The 23580-nt window shown below is 42.3% G+C and overlaps 1 protein-coding gene across 3 annotated transcripts in view; it reads right to left on the bottom strand.

Annotated features, from left to right (window-relative positions):
- Window positions 1-23580, bottom strand: part of FOCAD (focadhesin) — a 387127-nt gene that overhangs the window by 66611 nt on the left and 296936 nt on the right. For all 3 annotated transcript variants that reach the window (XM_039244410.1, XM_039244408.1, XM_039244409.1), the window contains exons 22-26: window positions 19405-19497; window positions 11729-11817; window positions 9027-9071; window positions 3930-4038; window positions 1092-1208 (exon numbers count right to left, since the gene is read on the bottom strand). In XM_039244410.1, coding sequence (XP_039100341.1) covers window positions 1092-1208; window positions 3930-4038; window positions 9027-9071; window positions 11729-11817; window positions 19405-19497 — 453 coding nt within the window. The remainder of the gene's footprint in view (window positions 1-1091; window positions 1209-3929; window positions 4039-9026; window positions 9072-11728; window positions 11818-19404; window positions 19498-23580) is intronic.

A 23580-nucleotide genomic window follows, 5' to 3' on the forward strand; every position in this document is an offset into this window, starting at 1 on the left:
AAATGGTGGGTGAAATATCAGGTCAACTTTCACAGAACTAGTAAGGGGGGGCAGCTGGGGCTAAAATGACTACTGATAATATTGTTTAATTGCCTCATTTATACACAAGGAAACAAAGGTCTAAAGAGAATATGTGAACTGCCCATGGTCACATATCCTGAAATTAAAAAAAAAACTGACTGGGGGTGCCTGGGTGGCTCAGTCAGTTGAATGTCTGGCTTCGGCTCGGGTCATGATCTCATGGTTTGTGGGTTCGAGTCCCTCATTGGACTCTGTGCTGAAAGCTTGGAGCCTCGAGCCTGCTTCAGATTCTGTGTCTCCCTCTCTCTCTCTGCCCCTACTGCACTTGCACTCGGTCTCTTTTCCTCTCTCAAAAATAAACATTAAAAAAACAAAACGAAACTATGGACACTCAGGGACAGCAATCTTTTTTTTTTTTTTTTTAAATTTTTATTTATTTGAGAGAGAGAGAGACAGCGTGAGCAGGGGAGAGTCAGACAGAGAGGGAGACACAGACTCTGAAATAGGCTCCAGGCTCTGAGCTGGCAGTAAGCACAGAGCCCGACGCGGGGCTCGAACCCACGAACCGTGAGATCATGACCTAAGCGAAAGTCGGACGCTTAACCGACTAAGCCACCCAGGCGCCCCATGGGACAGCAATCTTCAACCAATGTTTATTTCACTACAACTTTAGCTCTTGACTCTGACTACACATGGGAATAATCTAGAGACCTTTCAAAAGACTAATAATGCCCAAGGCCCATCCCTAAGCAATTAAATTAGAGGAGAGACCTACAGTTCAGTATTTTTTCTATATAGAGAGATTTTACATATATATGTATATATATGTAATATATGTATTTTTAAAGTGTGTATATATATACTTTAAGTGTGTGTATATATGTATACATATATACACATATATATACAAAAATACACACACTTAAAAGTTCCCCAGGTGATTCCAACATACAGCTAAGATTGAGAATAATTACCCCACTTCACGGCTTTCACCTGAACAACTAACAGGAGACAACCCTTGAGTTTTTCAATCTCTTTTTTATTATTATTTCTCTTATTCTTAGACTTACATAATAAAACGAGGAGAAAATTTGTCCTCTTGGTTGGTAATGGCTATCCACGATGACCAGGAGAGTATCAGACACCATGGAAACCCACTCTTTCATTGGAAGGAAATTAGGCTGAACCTGTAAATGAAGAAAAAAAAAAACCTAAACATTATTTCTAGATCCCGGGTACAACCCCCTTCTGTATTAAAAGAATAAAATGCTCTTATCAAAAAGTAAGCTTTACCAGCCAGGATGTTGGGAGGCAGATAAGTATTTGACAAATACCCATCCTCGACCTGTGCCCCAACAGGTGTAAGGTTTTCCTTTTGTTCAAGATGAGCAGAGGTGAGAGTCTGGGGCTGCAACACAGACCCCTATTAGAGATCTCCCAGTATTTGCCTGTGTTTGGCAAGGGTGATGGGAGGTTACGAAAAGAGACGCATAGAGAAAGAAACTCAAAATGTCTCATTTCTATGACTTGTCATTTCACACGGGAGGCACTGAGGAAGCAGTCTACAAAATTTTCATTGTCACCTTTAGCATTTCTGCTTACTATCACTATATATTTATCATTCTGAATCATCACAACATTCACCTAGCCAAAGTAGGTACGAAAGCGTGAATGATCTTCATTTGGGAAAAGAAGAGGCAAGAGAATGCAAGAAAACAACAACAAAATTCAACTCATTATAAAGAGAACTTGATTTTCAAAATCATTCATGACCCTGGATGTCAACAGCATTCATTAACTCACATGGTGACAACGCTCAGGTGGTACAAATGATAAAGGTCAATGCAGTGTTAAGTATCCTTGACTCAAAGAAGGCCTTTTTCCTAAGACCTTCAGCTGTTACTCATATGCAGCTTTGAACCGAGTTTTTTTTTTTTAATGTTTTATTTATTTCTGAGAGAGAGAGAGAGAGACAGCATGAGCAGGAGAGGGTCAGAGAGAGAGGGAGATGCAGAATCTGAAGGAGGCTCCAGGCTAGTGGTCAGGATAAAGCCCAACGTGGGGCTCAAACCCACAAACCGTGTGATCATGACCTGAGCCAAAGTCAGATAACTGACTGAGCCAGCCATGTGGCCCTGAACGGATTTTGAAAACTTCAATTTTAATCCAATAATGAGGTCTTAAGTTTGTACTGAGTAACAGCCAAAGACAAGGTCATCAAGAATAAAAGCAAAGCCTCATCCTTGGGTTGTGCGGCTTCTCGATGTTTTGTGTAATATGTGTTACAGCACGGAACAAAAGGGTAGGGGGAGTAAAAGAAGAGTAAGATTGCCTGGAACTCTACCTCTGAGCTAGAACCCTGGTTATTACTGGGGCAAGTCGCCTGTACAACTGCCCCAAGCAAGGAATTCTAGAAAAGCACTGTTACCTTTCGGGTCATAACATTCTACTTAGCATGTTGTCTTTGCTAAAGTACTCCACGGCTCTTTTCAAGGATATAAAACATTTCCTCTCTAAAAAGGCTTCATCTTTCTCATCATTAAAATAACTACCCTTTTATCCTTTATGCAATAATTCCTTGGCCTCTTTCCCTTCCCCACATGTAATGTACATCTGTAGCTTTTGCCACATAGCACCTATTCTCTTGTTCAATGGTGATAGCACCCTCTGGCGAATCCCCTCCTCCGTGATTGCAAGTTTGGTCAAATGCTCAATGAAGCTACCCAGCTGATCCACCTGAGGTGAGGGTATGAGACCCATGGAGCCCTAAACCTTAAGCGACCAATGCGAGCACAGTAAATGACCGGAGCTGACCCATCCCAGTGGGGGTAGTCTGCTGAGATGGTTCTGATGTCAGTTCCTGTGGCTGATGTCCTTCCCCAAACCCAGTTGTCAGCTGTGCCTTTAATTCCACGGGCTTCCAGATTCCACATCCTTCTGGTTCCTTTTTTATTTAAATGAGAATGGGTTTCTTTGCTTGCAACCAAAAAGCTCTACCATGAAAAGGAGTACCAACGATGGCCCACAAGACAGACACACTGAGGGGACAGAGGCTCAGTAACATTGAATAAAGTCTCGTGTTTGCAGCAAGAAGTCAGAGGATGGTTACTACTGCCGGGAGCTTAGAACCTACCAGCTGCTGTGTGCTCGAATCCTCACAACAATCCTGGTAATGCTGAAGTATCGTTATCCCCATTTTACACAAGGGGGACCAGGCTTTGAAAGGGGGAAGTTAGACCACAGAGCCAGAAAGTGCAAGTACTAGGATTTAAATATAGGACTCTCCTATTCCGAAGCCTATGCTTTTTAACCACTTGGCTATATTGTCTCCAGATAATGCTAGCTACTAGATAATGGGGCTTAAAAGAAGAATAAATCCATGCCTTTTTATTTTGACAGATATGAATTATCTGAAAAAGTACATTGGAAATGAACATTGGCCAGCTCGCCGCATGTTTAATTAAGAAATAAATGCCTTGCAAAAATGAATAGGCACTTTGTCATTGACATCTACAATTAAAATGCAAAGTACAATTTTTTTCAGTCAGTAAACACTGCTTATTTATCATTTTTTGACAGCATTGTTCACTTTCAGTAAGCCTAGTTAACCTCCCAAGATTGGTTACCACTGATGTAAACACAAAAAGACATCCCCTGTTGCATAAAATTGGTACCTTCAAATGGAAATGACCACTTAAGTGTGATGGCGAAAGCAAAACAGAAAAGCAGCAAGGAAAAAAAGTGTTGGAGGAGACCCTCCGGCTCACAGCATAAAGGCCCCTCGAGTAGCATAATGTGGTGCTGTTGCAAAGCAAAGACTCTAACCTCACAAATTCAGGGCCAGAGGCTCAAAGAGACTGCTCACTTTTCAAACGCTGCCCAACTGGTTCAAGTCACCCTCGACTCACCTCCGGGACCCCCTCAGAGTCGGAGGAGAGGCTGGCTTCGTGTCTGGATACGACCACAGAGAGGCTGCTTAAGGCTAACAGCGCGTTGCCCTTGACCACTGGGCTCTCCCTGTTGAAAAAGAAAAAAATTCCAAGAGAGGATTTGGGGGCGTTAACCAGGAGAAGAGAAGGCGTTACTACTGAGAAGGCAGACGAGGTCACAAAGCACTTCCATTCCTTCCCCGAGGTTCACCAACACGTGTCTGCGTGTTCCCTGGTGGCGGCAGCTTTTCCCTTCTCACACCAGTGCTGAGGTTTCCCTCTGCTCATACATGCGGGCTCATTATGCTTACTTTGTAACCTACAAATCTGAGCCCATGTGTCTAAGTTCTTTCTTCCGATAATGTTTACTTCATCATTGGACACTGCGCTTCCCAAGCTGTCTCCTTCCATGTCATCTCTGGCCAATATAAATCTATCGATTTGTCTTGAAAACACGAGCGAGGACAGTTACGTGGATAAAGCATTGTAGAATGGAGCTGGCCTCTGGCTTTTCTAAGGCACTCGTGTGTGGGAGCAACTTCTAGGGAACCACTCGGACAGCGTCCTTCACCGGCCATCTGCCACGCTGGCAGCTTTTGTCTGTCATCATTATCCTTCCCTTCTTTCCCCTGATATGTCCAAGCCAGCAATCTGTAGGTTAGTTTGTAATATAGAAACCCTAGATACGATGCAAAAAAGTCCTGTTTTTATTTTACTTTTTTTTTTAATGCTTATTTTTGAGAGAGACAGAGATAGAGATAGTGCGTGAGCAGAGGAGGGGCAGAGAGAGAGGGAGACACAGAATCCAAAGCAGGCTCCAGGCTCTGAGCTGTCAGCGTAGAGCCTGACACAGGGCTCAATCTCATGAACTGTGAAATCATGACCTGAGCTAAAATCAAGAGCTTAAGTGACTGAGCCACCCAGATGCCCCAAGAAACCTGGACCTTCTAAAATATACTTACCACTTGAAAATGAACGTTTAGTGTTATTCCATAATTCCAAGGTGATTCTATAGAATAAAATCTTAAATGGGACACTAATGAGATCCTCTTGGCTTGCCACCTGTGTTATAACAGAACTCAGGCCAGAGGGCACCTGTATCATCACAGTTTGGCTCTGTTCTGGTTGTGGAGACAAATGTTTCCCCAAAACTGGACTTGAGACCCGAATGTGAATCTGTGTGTCCACCCAAGAATGACCCCAGCTCAGGAATGGAACGGATATGTTAGATGAGGAAGACTTTTGGCTCTGCTCCCCATGTATGCTAAGGACCTCCAGACCTATCCCACAGTCATGACTAAACATGTGAGCTAGGGGGCATTAAGTGGTTAGTATTCATGCATGTTCTTGAATTTTTGCTTCCATTCGGTAAGACTGGGACTCAGCACTTGCCATTATCAAGTTCCTCCATCTGCCTATGCATCTAATGCCTCCTCCCTTCTCGTTCTCCCACCTTGGGGTGGATGAACTCAGTGAAAGCTTGTTCTGCAGGGTTGGTCATTTGGTTCACTCATTCGTAATTTGTGCCACTATGAGGCCTGCTGTAAGTTGATAAGACCACAACATTTATATCAGGGGATGGATGGAAGGAGAAAATAGAAGAAATACTTGAAGGCTAAGCAGATGCCTTCAACCCAGGTTTTGCTAGAGTTTTGCAGTGAGGATTACTGGGAACTCACGCAGCTAATAATAAAACACCAGAAAGCTAGGCGAGGTCTGGCCATTCCCAGGTGCCCAAGCCATAACATCACGTAAAAAAAAAATTAAATCTTTTCTTTCTAACACTATATCTTTCCTTTAGCAGAGAATATCCTCAAGCCTGTCCTGCTACAGAATGGCCATGAATCCCTAGATTTAAAAAAAAAAAAAAGTTTTAAATTCTCAGTGACGAGAATCAGATCCCTAGTGGTTATAATCACAGAGAAAAACTTGGATGGTCACCAGGAATAGGGTATCCAATCTTTTTAAACACAAGGCTATTAGACAAGACGACATGAAAAGCACTCTTAAAACCCTGAAATTCTGAAAGAGCATTTAGCCCTTCCACGGTTCCAAAACCGTGCCCAAAATGCTTTTGTTTCAGAAGTTTTACTGACCTTGACATTCTTGAACATGTATTGTTCTTGTAAAATGGAGAACAATGTATTTAAGGCCACCAGTAATTAGACCTTTGGTTGCGGACTAAATGTGTATTTGGACATTAATCTTTGAGTAGAGAAAAGTATTTTGCGCTCCACGCAATGTATGCTCAGTCCAAGCTATACATTTCACAAAGGTACTGTGACCAGGTCCTCTGGGTCATGCTGCACACAGTGACTTAAACACATTCAGTGAAACAAATTCATGGAGGAGCTAGTCAGGTGAAAATCTACAACTGGTTTGGCAAACACTCATCAGCTTGTTGATCAAATAACTATCTGTTTCCCCCGCCCTCCCCCAAACCAGTTGGGCAGTAGTAACTAATTTGCATAATAACATGTCAGCATCGGTACAGTATTTATCTAGGCAACACCACTAGCATTTTAATTAAACTGTCCTTTGGAACAAACTGATGCCATTAACCTAATTAAAAAGCACAGGGAAGGATGAGCTACAAGGATGCTTTCTTTGGGACAAAGTATTACATTACATATTAGTAAAGTGACCCAGTCCTTTGGGGATTTTCATCTTCGGGTTCAAATCTATTTAATTAACAACGAGAAAATAAACTTACATCAATCACCAGGCTTTATCTGTGTTCTGACTCTCCCTTAGCCCTATCCTTGATGCTTTAAAACTGGTCTTAAATGAGCAAATCAGTCTAATCCTGTGACTGGTGTTTTACTTCCTGCATTTAACTTATGGCTCAGAACAAAGTAAGTCTTACAGTGGCCCAAACCAGCCTGTGGCGACCATGGTCCAAAGAAGGCTAAGCTGGCAGCAGGTGGTGGTGGGGTCTTCACATGGCTGGAGGAAGCCAGTGGGAAAAAGTAAAGAGAACGAGGCAGAGCGATTTCTTTCCTTCCCTGCTCTGTCATTAATCTCTCAGCCTTTGAACCTGACTTGCTGTCATACCTACCATTGTCTGCATTGCTTTAAATAGGATAGGGTCTATAAAATACTTTGAAATTTTTGATGAAAAGGTAACGCCATGAGAACATGAATTATTTTTGCTCCGTGCCACTGAGAATGTGAACACATTCTCTTTAGGCATTTCATGAAACGATACTTTGCACACTGGAAGATTAAAATCTTGTTGAAATAAAATTTTAGAATGAAAAATGCACAAGCTACTAGAGAGGCAAAATTATAGCTTGTTTTAATAGAGAGCTGCTAGGTTCTTCAGGGTTCCACTTTTCTTTTTCCTTCTTTCTTTTTTTTTTTTTTCTGCAAATGTCAGAGCACGGTTTTTAACCAGGATATAAGTAGATTACATAATAGAACAAACTATGAACAGTAAGAGCTAGAGACACCCCGCCCCCGCCCCAGCACACCCTTCCCTCAGAGAGGCAGCTGAGCGCTCCCCCACTGTGTCTGCCATTCACCAAACTAGATAAGCAGACACAAATGAGTCCCTATCGAAGCCTCTCTGTACTTTAGTTTTCATTTTGTCAACAGATATGTCAACAGATATTTCCCACTGCCTCCCACAGAAGTGAGTGCAGGGGAGGATTATGGCTTCCATTTCCCTGGATTCAGAAGGCATGAGGCTGAGAGCTGCTCATGTACTCTGATCAGACCTTACAGCAAAGCACCTGCTCAAGAAATTACTGGTAGAAAGCAAACTCTAAGGGAGATTCTGTTTTTGTTCTATTAAGGCAAAACCTATTTAGCCACAGAAGGTTCTGGGACATGATAGGGATAAACTATACTGCAATTAAATATGTCTAAGAAGAAAGGAAGTCACACAGAAATGGCAGCTGCTAAAGGGGACGGTGGAAGGGAGAAGTGGACACAACTGACATGGAACTTACTGCCAGAAACAATTACTCAGCTTGTTAGCAAAGGAACCCGAAGAGATTGTTCAAGCAAGTTCATTAGGGTATAATTTTCTGTTGAGAGTTGGCTTAAGATAAATGAAAAGCCTCAAGGTAGCAATACTTGTTATTTTTGTTAAAACAACCATAAGGATATGATTGAAACTGCCTTTTTAATGGGTTGTCACTTTCATTCTTAGTATTTAAAAAGTCAATTGGGGTACCTGGGTGGATCAGTTGGTTAAGCGTTTGACTTTGGCTCACGTCATGATCTCATGGTCGTGGGTTCGAGCCCCGAGTCGGGCTCTGTGCTGACAGCTAGCTCAGGGCCTGGAGACTGCTTTGGATTCTTTGTCTCCCTCTCTCTGACTCTCCCCTGTCCACGCTGCCTCTCTCTCTCTCTCAGAAATAAATAAAACATTTTACAAAAATTTAAAAAAATTCAATTTTTAGGAGCACCTGGGTGGCTCAGTCAATTGAGCGTCTGATCAGGTCCTGATCTCACAGTTCATAAGTTCGAGCCCTACATCGGGCTCTGTTATCCGTGCAGAGCCTGCTTCTGATCCTCTGTCCCCCTCTCTCTTTGCCCCTTCCTTGCTCGCGTTCTCTTGCAAAGATAAATAAAAACATTTAAAAATTCAATTTTTAGATACCCTAGACCCCATAACACAAAGGGAATGAAAGGAAGTACTACTGTGATTTATTGCCTGGCTCACAATTGAGATTTAATAACCTATTTGTAGAACCCACATAATTCACATTAGCAAGGATTTCTCTTTCAAGCCACAAGAACCCCCCTTCCCCACCCCAAACTAAATGAGAATCCTTTAAATCTAAGTCAAAGCACGGGGCATTTTGTTAGGTATTACAGCAAGGGCATGACCCCAGCGACTCTTGATGTAGAAGTCATGTTTGTATTGATTCCTCCGTATTCTCACAAAAAGACATTAACTTAAGAATTAACTTGGATAACAATTGATTTTTTTTTTTTTTAAATAACTGAAGAGTCCTTTAATGTTCTTAAAGTTAGGACATACTCTAAAGGGACAAATGTATGCACCTGCCAGGGGGAAAAAAATGATTATAGAAAACTTTTGGTAAGAGAATAAATGCATCTTACTTTACAGCCGCCTTGGTGATCTCGTCAGTCAACATGTCTCGGACCCTGCAGTAAAGATTAGAAATAGGTGCAAGAGTGCATGTTAGAATACAGCCCAATTCTTTCTGCGTATCCATCAGTTAGTAAGAACCCCGGGAAATGACCCCAGGTCTTAAAACTGTTATGTGTGGAATTTTACTTCAAAGAGTTTCCTCTGCCGATTCCTTAGGTCACTTATCGGAGGTGGGGAAGGAGGTGGCTGTAGACACACAGTGCCGTGATGGTGTCATCTCTTATACTGAATCGTGGCTATACTAATGTCCTTTCTATTATATTCTTAGGTGTTTGGGAGGTCATGAGGGTGGACCCCTCATGAATGGGATTAGTGCCTATAAGAAGAGACAGGCTTTCTCTCTCTACTCCCCCAACACGTGAAGACACAAGGAGCAAGAAGCCACCCGCAAACAAGGCAGCCGGCGCTCGCTGGCACAAGACCTCTTGGTGCCTTGATCTTGATTTCTTGGTCTCCCTCCAGAAATGTGAGAAATAAGTTTCTGTCGTTTAAGTCAGCCATCCAGATGACAGCATTTTAGTTATAGCAGCCCAAACTCTTATGCAGAAGAGCTCACTAAAACAAGAACTTACTGTTTCCAAATTATAGATAATGGAATAGTGGCTATGTACATACATAAAATAAAATTTTAGATGTTGGTTATAAAATCACTCTGACGTTGAAAGAAAATAATTGCACTTGTGGACTTGAAGATCGTATATTCAAATATTCACAAAAAAATTTTCCAATAAAAAAGCCCTGAGATATAGGAAAGATCATTGACCGCCATATTTACATTTTAAAGAAGCAATCACAGATATTTTCGTTATATACTTTGAGTTTCATAAACTCAAAATTTTTATAGTATTTATAAAATAACTATAAATTATGTCAGCACTCTTACTGTCACTGGAAATATTTAAAAATCTTAGCTATTCAGCACTTTCTGAGAATGACTCAATCTTAAGAGCCAAGTATATCTACCATCTTTGAAGAAAAAGTTCTCCAGCAATTGCCCCATTTCGCTCCTTCTCATATATCAGAACTCATTTAAAGCCATTCATCTCCTTCCACCCTCTCTAGACCCTTCTACAATCCGGCTTTTGTCCTCACAGCTCCACCAAAACAGCTCCTGTTATGACCTCCAATGACTTTCAAGAGGCCAGGTCTCTCCCAGTTCTCAGTCTCCACCTTTTGCAGACTCCCAGCACCCTCTGATGCAACTGGCTGCTCCTTCCCTGAAATATTTTCTTGCCTCGGCGTTCAACATTCCATTCTCTCTTGGTTTTCTTCCTACATCACGGATCACTAATTTTCCGTGTGCTTGTTGGTTCCCTCTTCATCCATCCCTAAACGTTGAAGTGCTCTGACGCCCTTTCCTCTGACCTTTTCTCTACCGTTACTCATTCCTTAGGTGATCTTATCCAGCATCAGGATTTTAAATGCAGCTGATATGTTGATCATTCCCAAATGTCTATTTCCAGCCCTGATCTCACCCCCTAACTCTAGACTCATACCGTCAACAGCCTACCTGATTATCTCTAAAGTGGAGGTTTAATTAGGCATCTGAGGCTTAGCAAGTCCCAAACCTGATTTTTCCCCTACATGGACCTGCTTTTCTATTGTCTTCCCCACTTCAGTAAAGGGGAAGTCCATACTTTTAGTTATTCACGGTCAAAATCTTGGAGTTATTCTTAATGGTCATCTTTCTGTCACATTCTTCCTTCTATCTCTATATACTTTGGAGAATATAGTCAATACATGACCCCCACAAAATTATCTTTTTTAGAAGATGAAAGTCAAACTCCATGTAAAAGATCATCACAAAGAGGAAGTGAAATCCAAAGTCTTAACCTCTAATCTTAAATTCAATGTCCTAATGTTTTAAACTGTGTTGCTATTTTTAAAATAAAACTAAAAAATGTTACTTAGCAGAGAATGACTTAAGTATACACACATGCACACCGAGCTCCTGCTTTCCTACATATGCCAGTTATCAGTAAATAAAAAAATCTAAACTTGAGCAAGCTTTGAATAGATTTTTAGATTAAAGAAACCTGTGGCTGAAGGTAAAGCAATTTAGATTCTGGGCACTTTACCTAGATTTCGGCTGCTGCCACATTAATCTGACACGGTTTTCTTCCTAACCCATGTAACAATTTAAATTGCTTTTAATGTGCTAGCACTTACACATTTCTAGATAATATAGTGGGAATTCACGAGGGGATGTCTGCCAAAGAAATTAAAGCCCTGACGCGGTAAAGGTGCTCCTAATAATGAAGAAGTCTTGGGGAGGGGGGAGCGTGGGACTGGAGGGGTATTCCTTGACTCAATGTGAGTTAGGAAGACAATGGGTTGAGTGGGGGAAACAGAATCTGCCACTTGAAAGCATATAAAATAATCAGTATGGGGTGTGAAGGGAAAAGCAAACCATTTCCACGCTGCTGTAGAAAACAATTTAAAAAATAATTAAGATTTATGAATAAAGCTCTACTTGTGTATCTGGAGAGAGGGTGGAAAATCCACTTATCGGATTGTAGGTGTCTTCCCCTCCGGGATGGGTAGGTAAGTTAACATCCTCCGCACTGGCCTTGAAAGTGGCCACGTCCTCCCTCATTGTTCATTCCTGGAGGCGATGACATTCATTCCCAGCAGACCACCATCCCCTTACCAGAGCCAGGCTGTGCCTTTTTTGTTCTGCACCTCCTCGGGTCCTTCCTTCCCATGTTTCAACTGCAAGTCCAGTTCTCCCATTCTGCCCTGCAGGACACACATGACCTTGAAATGTCTTTGTAAAAACACTGAGAACACATGTAGCCTCTCTCAGTTGGCCTTCAGCGTTCCTAACAAAATGGTAGATTATAAACAAGGATGTGTGAGGAGAGAATTAGATTACTGCGCTCCGGCATTTCAACACTCACCCAAGAAGTTTATCCTGGAGAAGCTGTGGGTTTGGGAAATGCAGGGCACAGCACTTCATTTTGGAAGGTCTATTAAAAGTGGATTTGAATTCCATAGGTCCTGTTAAAAAAAAATCCCCTCTCTCATAATGATCTGAGTCTGCAGCTGATAATCTGAATGGACACCATACCAAGACTGGGATCTGGGCACCAGTATAATAACAGAATGGTAGAAAATGAGGGTAATCTATGACACTGCAGACTCAGATGAGCTATAGAGGTGCATGGGTGGCTTAGTCGGGTAAGTGTCCGACTTCGGCTCAGGTCATGATCTCATAATTGGTGGGCTTGAGCCCTGCGTTGGGCTCTGTGATGATGGTGCAGAGCCTGGAGCCTGCTTGGGATTCTGTGTCTCCCCCTCTCTCTCAAAAATAGATAAAAATGTTAAAAAAATTTTTTTTAAGATTCAGGTAATTAATAACCAAGGTTATTCTTAAATATCTGCATGTTGCATTTTTATGTCTTGACTTTATAAATATTGATACAATGTTCAACTTCTACCAGTAATAGAAATGTAGCTACTATTACCCTTTTAAGACCAAGACCTTCAGATAGTCACTATTCTATTTTTTTTTTTTTAACATTCAGGATTATTTTGATTAGTCTCTTTCCCCTGTAGTCACATTATTTAAATGTATTGAAAATACTGGTTTATTAATGAGCCCTAAATTGGACGAGCACTTACTGTGCATTGTGTTACTGAGTGATAGATACCATCCCCTTTTCAGAAGTGGCTGTACAGCTTACATTCTCACTAGCAGCAAATAAAAGTTCTACTTACTCCACATTCTCCCCAACAATTGGAATCATCAGGCTTGGATTGTTGTTCATTGTGGTTTTAATTTTCACTTCACTGTTTACCAGTGAGACTGAAAACCTTTTCAGTATGGTCACTGACTTTTAGATTTCCTATTGTGTCCAGTTTTTCTATTGGTTGTCTTTTTCTGACAGATTTCAGAGTTCTAAGGTATGTTTCATGGAAGAAAAGTGTATCTCCCTATATACCCTAGAGAGGGAAGCAATACAGCCTTGTCGGGTGAAGTAGGTGGGCTCTGGAATCAGAATGCCTTGATCTAAGGTCATCTCCACCTGCTTGCTGTATAAAAATGTGGGCAAGTAACTTCACCTCTCTAAACTTCAATTTCTGCATCTGTAAAACGTGGCTGACAATTACCTCATGGCATTAAAGCATGCTCAATAATGTACAAACGTGTCTCTTTCGAAGAGCTACCATTACCAGGTGTGTTGTTAATAACAACCAGAAAAATTCCCACTTCTCTTTATCGTCTTATAAAATGATCTTTCATGACTATAGATCACCTCTGTTAGCACCAGTGCGTGAGCTCACTGAAGGCGAGGATTGTCTGTCAATCTAAGGGGTCCTTCGACTTGGTACAGTTTTCAGCACACAGTGCCCTGGGGCTGACCAGCTCAGACACCCCAAGATCTGATGGGCTTCCTATTCACATCATCTCTATTCACTTCAATCCTATCCGTCTCCCTCTCCAGATTTTCAAAGATAGAATCCTGGCCCTTTCGTTCCCGTCTCTGTCTCTTGTGGCAAGGTATCAGAGGTGAACACACACACACTGGCAAGACTGTAATATTGACAGTGGCCTCCCAGGGGGACAGGCAAAATAGAAAATCGTATTTATCGCCGGTCTCTGCTAGTTATGCTTCTTAAATTAGGCCTCTTTACTCTAGGAACATTTACTTGCCACGGTGCTTTTCCAAAAAAGATAAGCAGTAGGAAAGAAAAAGGCTAAAATCTGCTTAGAAACAAACAAACAAAAACCGAGCATTGTAGTATCTGCACAGCAAGTTGAAAAGACCTGCCTTTCTCATATCTCTGTAGCCATAACCCAGTGCACCACAGACTATAATGAAATACATTTCTTTTTTTTTTTTTTTTAATATTTTTTATTTATTTCTAGGAGAGAGAGAGAGAGAGCCAGCGTGAGCAGGGGAGGGTCAGAGAGAGAGGGAGTCACAGACTGAAACAGGATCCAGGCTCTGAGCTGGCAGTCAGCACAGAGCCCGACGCGGGGCTCGAACCCACGAACCGCGAGATCATGACCTAAGCGAAAGTCGGACGCTTAACCGACTAAGCCACCCAGGCGCCCCACGAAATACATTTCTTATTTCTTCTTCCAAAGTCTCTTGCTTCTCTCAATCCCCTCTTCTGGAAGGTCCTTCTCACCCTTTCCACCCAGTCCACGTCAGACTGTTTATTCAGAAGCACATGCCCCCTTAAGGGGCAAAAAGAGTCACTGGGAGAGAAGATGGTAAAATGATCACCTGAATTAAGATTTCTGGATTGCCTGAAGATGCCAATTATTTATCTATTCTTACTTTTTTATTTTAAATCTCCAGCCTACATAACCAAGAGCATGCTGATTACAGTGAGTAATTTTCACCTAGCTCCAAACCTACACATCAAAACCAAACATCTTTTACCAACGGTCAGAGAGAAATCTACTGAGGTCACCATTCCTGATTCTGGTTTTGATTTTAGATTATTTTATAGCAAGCTGACCAACTCAGGAAGCAAAAGTCTGTAGTCAATCTGCTATATAATTCCTCTCTTTAGTCTGAGGTCATATTCACGAGAGCCCGTTATACAAAGGCTGGAGACCTTAACTAACTGAGCGTCCCATGAGGGCAACAAGGTAAGGATGGCTGTAGGGGCCTCCTTACCACAATAGATTCTGAATTGTCAATCAACTTGTAGCTCTCTGCATTTCCCAACTTAATGGGAAGAAAGCCACATACCTCTCCATATCAACCATATTGATATGCTTAAAATCCAAAACTGGATTAAAATTAGATAAGGCTAAAAGCAGATGCCCAGGCAAAAGCCACCTGTAGTGTTCAGATCTCAAACTTATCCACATCATAATCAACGCCCAGGAAATAACATAAAGTGTATCTTTCAACATATCTCTTAGGCTTAACTGACTGAAACATGTCTCCTCTAAATGATACTCTGGTTTAATGCTACCAAATATGTCTAGCACCAGATGGGAGTAACTGTAACTCTTGTATAGAAGACGTATCCTCCAGGACAGAAATTCTTGATATAGACAAGGAGTCTGGCAGTTGCTCTAATTCTTCTAAGATACCATAAATTCTGTTGCATTTTAAAAAATGCAAACACGTAATCTCTATCAGTGTGCATATTCCCTAAAAAGCTTTCCTATACCTTCAAATCATACTGAAAATCTTCTTAAAGTCTATACTTTCAGTTTCATTTCTTTGGTCACCTATTCTCAGTGGAACTGGACTGAAACAGAAATGCAAACTAGAAGGATTTTAGGTGATAAAATAAGCAGAGAGGCACACTATCACCTACCACAGGAGAAGGGCAGAATAATGGACGAGCACTACTAAAAATACTCAGCTGGCTTTTCGTGCATAGACCTATCCTTTCAAATATTACACTGATTTGCATGATTTATTGTTGCAACTAATGACAGTGCCAGGGAAAGCGCATGTTGCGCAGTGGAAAAGGCTGAGGCTCTGGGGTCACAGGCAAGTCCCGCCGTAAGGTTCAGTTCCTTCACAGGAAGCCGGTGGTTTCTGACTATCAGGGCTTGCACCAATGCCTTGCTTCCTAGCTAACCCTGCTTTCTCGTCCATAATCCCGTGATACATGGGCCTAAAAACACCTACTTCAAAGGTTTTTTTTTTTTTTTTAAAGACTCATTGAAACAACATATCTTAAGTGTTGGACACATACTAGCTACTCAATAAATGGTAGTTCTTATTATAAAAGAAATATGCAGGTTTCTTTCTGTTTTTAAATCAACTGCAAGTCATCTGCATGAGTTACACCATAATCCTGTTCGATTTAGCCTTCCTTATGCTAAGAGCTAAATAAAATTCTCAGTTCTTTCTGCAGGAGGAGGAGTTACTCTTGCCTTCTTTCTCTAGGCGCCTGTAGGACTTTGCACATCCTCTGTTAAGGCATCAGAGATGTTGTAATAAAATTGCTGATGGACACGTTGGTCTCCCACACTGACCAGGGAGCTCCCTGAGAGGAATGAATGCTTTGTGCTCCTTCCTGTCCCACACACCCTGCACAGGGCCTGGCCAGAGGTGCATCATGAATGTTTACTGAAGGAAAACACTGCAAAATCACAGAGAGAAAAAGGGATGTGGGAAAAAGTACATACTCTGACTTGCAATCCCACTCTTCCTGAATAGAAAACTGTACTTAGTTTAAGGGTGTGTATGAGTAATACACATCCCTTCACTCACACACCTACTCAGAACTGAGTACCCAGATGCCACCTAGGACAAAAAGGTATGTAAGCTGAGCCAAAGGAAACAGTGGTTCTAAAAGAACATCTTTAGCGGTGCCTGGGTGGCTCAGTTGATTAAACGTCTGACTTAGGCTCAGGTCATGATCTCTCAGTCCGTGGGTTCAAGCCCCATGTTGGGCTCTGGGCGGACAGCTTAGAACCTGGAAGCTGCTTCGGATTCTGTGTCTCCATCTCTCTCTGTTCCTCCCCCACTCATGCACTGTCTCTCTCACTTTAAAAAATGAATAAATGTTAAAAAAAATTAAACAAAAAAAGAACATCTTTAAAATGTGGATTCCAGTGTAGTTTGGGGAGCCATCTAAAACACTGCTGCTCAGAGTGCTGACAGAGTAGCTATGCTGAAATTACCTGACAGCTTGGTCAGGTTCCTGGTCCCCTACTCCGTTCTGGTGAATCAGAATCTCGAAGATGTATGACTGCTTTATAAATCCTAGACTCAATAAATGGTTAATTATTCCTCCCTCCCCCTCCACTCCTCCCCTTGCCCTCTTAAAAACTGTTTTTAATGTTCATTTATTTTTGAGAGAGACAGAGACAGAGTGCGAGTGGGGGAGGGGCAGAGAGAGAGGGAGACACAAAATCTGAAGCAGGCTCCAGGCTCTGAGCTATCAGCACAGAGGCCGACATAGGGCTGGAACTCAGGAGCCACAAGATCATGACCTGAGCCAAAGTCAGACGCTGAACTGACTGGACCAGCCAGGTGCTGGCCCTCCATCTTTTTTTACGACAGTGGTTACCTTCAAACATAACACCACGCCTTCGTGGGACTCCATGGAAATCCTATCCTGGGCCATAAATTACTTAAGTACCATCAGATTTTTTTCCATCATCCTTAAAAATTAATTTTAAGCTAGGGAAGAGGGTTGGCTGGTCATTTTCTTACAGTGTTAACTGTTCATATATTTCCAAACGGATCCAAACTTGTTTCTCATTTCAAAAATTCACAAACTAGGACTTACACTATTATCAGATTAAATGAAGTCAAACTGAGTAGAATTCGTTTACTTAGTGAGCACCTCTCATGTTTTAGACACTATGTCAGGTTCTAGAGAGGCACCAGGGAAGAAAACACAGCTCCGAGGTTTAAGGAGCAGAGACAGCCAAAGACAGACACCAGACAAGTGTCTAAGGTGATAAGGGCTTCAAAGAGAGAAGCACGGCAGGGGCTGGCTCAGGTGGTACAGCATGTGACTCCTGATCTCGGGGCTGTGAGTTAGAGTCCTATGTTGGGTGTAGACAATAATTAATAAAATAAAATCTTGGGGTGCCTGGGTGGCTCAGGCGGTTAAGCATCCAACTTTGGCTCGGGTCATGATCCCGGGGTCCATGAGCAGGAGCCCCGCATCAGGCTCTCAGCTGTCAGCGCAGAGCCCACTTCGAATCCTCTGTCTCCCTTGCTCTCTGCCCCTCGCCTGCTCAATGCTCTCTCTCTCAAAAATAAACATTAAAAAAAAAAAAATCTTTAAAAAGAGGAGGTCTCCTCATCAGGGAAATACAAATCAAAACCACACTGAGATACCACCTCACGCCAGTCAGAGTGGCTAAAATGAGCAAAACAGAGAACTCTAGATGCTGGCGAGGATGTGGAGAAACGGGCACCCTCCTACACTGTTGGTGGGAATGTAACTGGTACAGCCCCTCTGGAAAACAGTGTGGAGTTTCCTCAGGAAACTAACAATAGAACTCCCCTATGACCCAGCAATAGCACTGCTAGGAATTTACCCGAGGGATACAGAAATGCTGATGCATAGGACCACATGTACCCCAATGTTCATAGCAGCACTCTCCACAATAGCTAAAACATGGAAAGAGCCTAAGTGTCCATCAACAGATGAATGGATCAAGAAGATGTGGTTTATCTATACCATGGAATACTACATGGCAATGAGAAACAATGAAATCTGGCCATGTGTAGCAACATGGATGGACCTTGAGGGTGTTATGCTGAGCGAAATAAGTCAGGCAGAGAAGGACAAATATCATATGTTTGCACGTATAGGAGGATTAGGAGGAACTTGACGGAGGAACAAGGGGGAGAAGAAGGGCGGAAATGGTGGGGGAAAGGGAGAGAGGCAAACCATGAGAGACTCTTGAATGCTGACAAAAACTGAGGACTGATGGATGTGGGGGGGAGGGGGGTGATGGGCATGGAGGAGGACACTTGTGGGGATGAGCACTGAGTGTTATGTGGAAACTAATTTGACAATAAACTATTTGTAAAAAAAATAAAAATAAAAAGAGGAGGTCTAAGATAGCCCAGTTGAGGGGCATATACTCCAGTTTTGGGGGGGGGTGCTCCCAGATGCCTTCCTAGATAAAATGATGTCAAGAATAAGTAGAAACTAGGTGGGCTTCGAAGGAACAGCAGTTCCTGTAAGAGAAGGAACAGTGTGTAAAAGTCAAGAGGCTTGGGAAGACGTGCCGAGTTTGGAAAACAAAGAGTAAGTTTAGCAAGGCTGAAATTTAAAATTCGGGGAAGGGTTAAGAGATAAGGCTGGAGTTGTAAACAAGTCCAGCCTGCGGAAGCCCAGGAACAAGGGCAGATGATGAACTCCGTCTGCAACATACTTACGTCAAGGTGCTACGGGACAGCCACGGGCGGGATCTGGGACATTTAGGAGATCTCATAAAGAGAAGCACCCAAGAGGGAGCTCTGGACAGGTCACAGATGAAAGACAACAATATTTAAAACTGATGTGCAGTTGGGGTGCCCGAGTGGCTCAGTCGGTTAAGTGTCTGACTCTTGATTTCGGCTCGGGTAATGATCTCACAGTTTGTGAGATTGAGCCCGATGTCAAGCTCCATGGTGCGTGTGGAGTCTGCTTGGATTCTCTCTCTTTCTCCCTCTCTTCCCCGCTGGCTCATGCGCACACTCTCTCTCTCTCAAAACAAACATTAAAAAAAACTTTAAGTGCAGTTATGTACGTAACTCACATTCTTCTAGAAGCAAAAATAAGCACTGCATTTTCCTAAGTGTTTTCCTATCAAATACATGTTGGCAGTAAAATGTGAGAGACAAAGGAGATACTCCCCTATGGCAAACAATCCTATGGTCCCCTTACCTGTAAAATGGCATGGTAAGCTCGACTCATATATGCAAGCCAGGCTTGTGGCAGAAAAATTGCACGGTGCCACTCGGAAAGCTGGATGTGAACCTGTGGGGAAAATAACACCACCAGGTAAGTTAGTCTCTGCGGTATTAAGGCAGAATAAAATTCTTTCCTTCCCCTTATTTAAATGATTTAGATCCTAAAAGCAAATCAAATCAGTTTAGGATCAGAACCACAAATAAGATCTTTTGGCTGTTTTCAAAGGAGAATGGTTCTGAGCCCTGTAAAGACAGAATAAAACACGCCTGGAATTTTCTAAATTAAAGCAAGTAGAATTCTACAATAATAACAAGTTAGGACGCATGTGTAGTACAAATGCGTCCCTGAACGTTAGGGGGAAATCCCGTGAAGCTGCTTGGCAGTGTCAGGAAAGCAGGAATTGTCTAACGAATCCCCCTGGCAATTTTAAATGAAAATAAATATTGCTCACATCCTGGATTTCCAATAGGACAGTTTCAGAAGTAATAAACTTAAATGGCCAACAGAGACATCACGTGTAGAAACCGTGATCGTAAGAGATGCAAATGGACAAATGCCCAGGGCAATCGTGCACACCACTAGACCGGCGCCCTTTTCATCACGGCGGGTAAACAAGAGAAAAAGGGTATGTGCCAACACCCTGCTTCTGAAGAGAGGCCCAGACAAAACATCTGGTTTTCATAGTCATTTCTGTTCCTACCTATTAGTATAAGGCTATCTTGCAACAGATCTTCCCCAGGTCTACTTCTGTTAAAGGAAGATCGCTCAAGAAAAACGGTCACGGTGCATCGCGTTTCACATTTCCTGTAGCTCATCTCATCCAAACCCAAGCACCTGAAACGTTAGTGTGTGTCCTATAGACCAAAGGCGACAACAAACCACCACAAAGGCAAATGTCTATAGAATTACCCCGGAATCTTGATAACTGGGAGTGTGTGGAGGAGATTTTGCTGTAGTAGAGGAATTCATTTTCTCAAGGGCTTTGTGATAGAAGAGACTCTCTGAATATAGCTGGTCCCCAGGGCCTCTGATATTTTCTGTAATTCCAGTCTTAGTGTGGGCCTACTGTATGCAAGGTACTATGAAAGGCTATGAGGATTATCTTCTTTTTTATTTTATTTTTTAATGTTTATTCATTTTTGAGAGACAGGGCATGAGCAGGGAAGGGGCAGAGAGAGAGAGACACAGAATCCGAAGCAGGCTCCAGGCTCTGAGCTGTCAGCACAGAGCCCGATGATGAGGGGCTTGAACTCACAGACTGCGAGATCATGACCTGGGCTGAGGTCTGAGGCTTAACTGACTGAGCCACCCAGGCGCCCCCAGGCTAGGAGGATTATCAATCGATCTAGATCTCAGAGATCTTTCTGGTGGGAGAGTCAAAAATTAACACAATTATGTTATAAGGCAAACTTATGAGGACCCCACGAGAACGAGAACAAAGAAAATTAATTCTGTCTGCTACCACTTCTCATTCCACCACTGTTTAAAAAAAATTCAATATTCAGACAGTACGAAAAAGATATTCATACCAGGAAATGAACTTTTAAAAAATGATACAGACAGGTTTCTTCTTTTTCTGATTAAGTACTCACTGTATCGAGTAGGGCAGGGAGCCTTGTCAATATGTCAACAAAAATCATTGAAGGGACAGGCCCACCGATTCTTGCTCCCTCTCTTGTCATCCAGGAAGGAGACTACAACCTAGGCCATGTTTCCAGTTGGAAAGCCATGAATCAGTCCTTGACCCTGCTCTCGTTTCCAAAATGGGGGGAATTTTCCTATCAATCCCATTTCCGTTTCATAAAATATATGAAACTATCAAGTCCTATTTTGAGACCTGGATTTAACAGAAAGAATGCCTCTCTTATTGCAGAGCCTCAAAATAGTTCTGTATTTTCCTGCCAAATAATCCACAGACATCACTGCACCACTGTGAATATCCACGGTCTCAGCGAATTGGCAAAAAGAGCACTGGGTGCTTTGGAAGGACAAAGGTCATGATTGCTTCTTGAACCTGAGTTATAAAAAGAAAGTAGTATGGAAAAAAGTGTAAAGGAAAATGAACAAATCAAACGTTGAGCTTCTAAGAACAAAAGCATTCATGCCCGGAAACCTGTTTAAAAGGAGGCTGCAAACTGAAGGTGAAAGCCAATCCTCCTGTAGCCGCTCCGACCACATCTGAAGGTGGGCGCGGGGACGCAGCAGAAAGCTTGAGCCCACACCCCTGCCCGAACTCCTCAGGTTTTACGAGATTATACCTAGTCTAGTGTTCTGTGGAGTCAGCTGTGAAGAAATCTCCTTAAAAATGCACTCTCTTGCTCTCTCCCTTACTCAAGGGAAACATAGGGAAACAGCCTAAAGTCAGTCATGCTCGTACACACCAGTTGTGTTAGACGCAAAAGAGACTTCCTGACCATTTTTAGCAAAAACACATTTGAGGATGCTACTCTAATTCAATATCTAGACACCCAGATAGGTCAATGTTGTTGGCTGAAAAATACAATTAGCATTTTTAAAGTATGAAAAGCATGCATAATTTGCTATACTTTGAGACGCCCTTGAAGGAAATCCAATCGACAAGATAATTGCAAATCATGAACGTGCAACCTCGTCATTTAGCGGATGGTAGAGCAGAGGGCTCTCAGCCACTGTGTGCCGAGTTTTAATGGATGTGAAATTTACTTTTGCTTTAACTACATACACCCGTGCAATGACAGGTGTCTGACGGACTGCTGATATGAGCAGGTTCTATGATCTGGGGAAGAGTAAGAGTTCCTAGGGGAGGAGGTAGTGAGTATAATGAAACGTTACACTTGTGCCTAAAAAGTGACGTTAGAGAAACAGACACAAGTAGGGTACGGGGGAGGATGCTGGGGTGAGAGCAGGGATGGGAACACTTCACAGGACTAAATATTAATAGGGTTGTCAGGGTAGACCTCACTGAGAAGGTGAAGCCTGAATGAAGACCTACATGCAATGAAGACATAAAAACCCAGATAAGGGGGCACCTGCTCAGTGGGCTGAGCATCTGACTCAATTTCGGCTTAAGTCATGATCCCAGGGTCATGGGATTGAGCCCCATGTCAGACTCCGTGCTGAGCATGGACCCTGCTTAGGATTCTCTCTCTCTCTCTTTCTCTGCCCCCTCCCCAGGTTACATGCTCTTTCTCTCTTAAAAAAAAAAAAAAAAGAAAGAAAAGAAAAACCCAGGTAAGTTCTGGTGGGAATATAAAACAGTTTGGTTACTATGGAAAAACAGGTCATTCCTCAAAAAAGTAAAACACGGAATTACTGTATGACCTAGCAGTTCCAATCCCACGTATATACCCAAAAGGATCGAAATCATATATTCAAACATACACTATACATAAATGTGCATAATAGCACTTTCACTGTTAGCCAAAAGGTGGAAATAACCCACATGTTCAATGAATGAATGAAATATATCTGCAATGGAATATTATTCATCCATAAAAACGAATGGTGTATAGATGCATGCTAGGATGTAGATGAACTGTGAAAACATTTACGTGAAAGAGAAAGAAGCCAGACACAAAGGTCACATACTATATGTTTCTACTTATAGGATATGTCCAGTATAGGTAATCCATATACACAGAAAACAAATTAGTGGTTGTCAGGGGAGGGGAAGAGAGAGAGGAAGGAAAGAAGGGAGGGAGAAATTGGAAGTGATTGTTTGATGCACAAAGGGTCTCAATGGAGGGGGATGAAAATGTTCTGGAACTAGCTAGAGGCGATGGTTTGCACATTATAAATATACCAAATACCACTGAATTGTAGGTGTTAAGCTTTAAGAGGGTTAGTTTTATGTTATGTGGATTTTACCTCCATTAAAAACACACAAACACACAAGGTAAGGTGAAGGTCCTCAAGCAAGCACATGGCTAACCTGTTTGAAGAACACACAGAAGGCCAGTGTAACCAACCAACTAGCAGAGACAGAGTGCGCGTGCGTGAGAAGGTTGGAAAATTAACAGGGCACTCAGAGAATGCAGGGAAGTGGCTTCTAGGTCACATGCCAGGACTTGTCTTTCTTCTTAGGAAAGGGGGAGCCATTACAAGGTTTTGAGAAGAATGGCATGATCTAATCAACAGTGTGGAAGGATCATGGTGACTGCTATGTTGAGA

Source organism: Hyaena hyaena, unplaced genomic scaffold (genome assembly GCF_003009895.1).
Source record: "Hyaena hyaena isolate Hyena2069 unplaced genomic scaffold, ASM300989v1 scaffold_240, whole genome shotgun sequence".
Taxonomy (NCBI): Eukaryota; Metazoa; Chordata; class Mammalia; order Carnivora; family Hyaenidae; genus Hyaena; species Hyaena hyaena.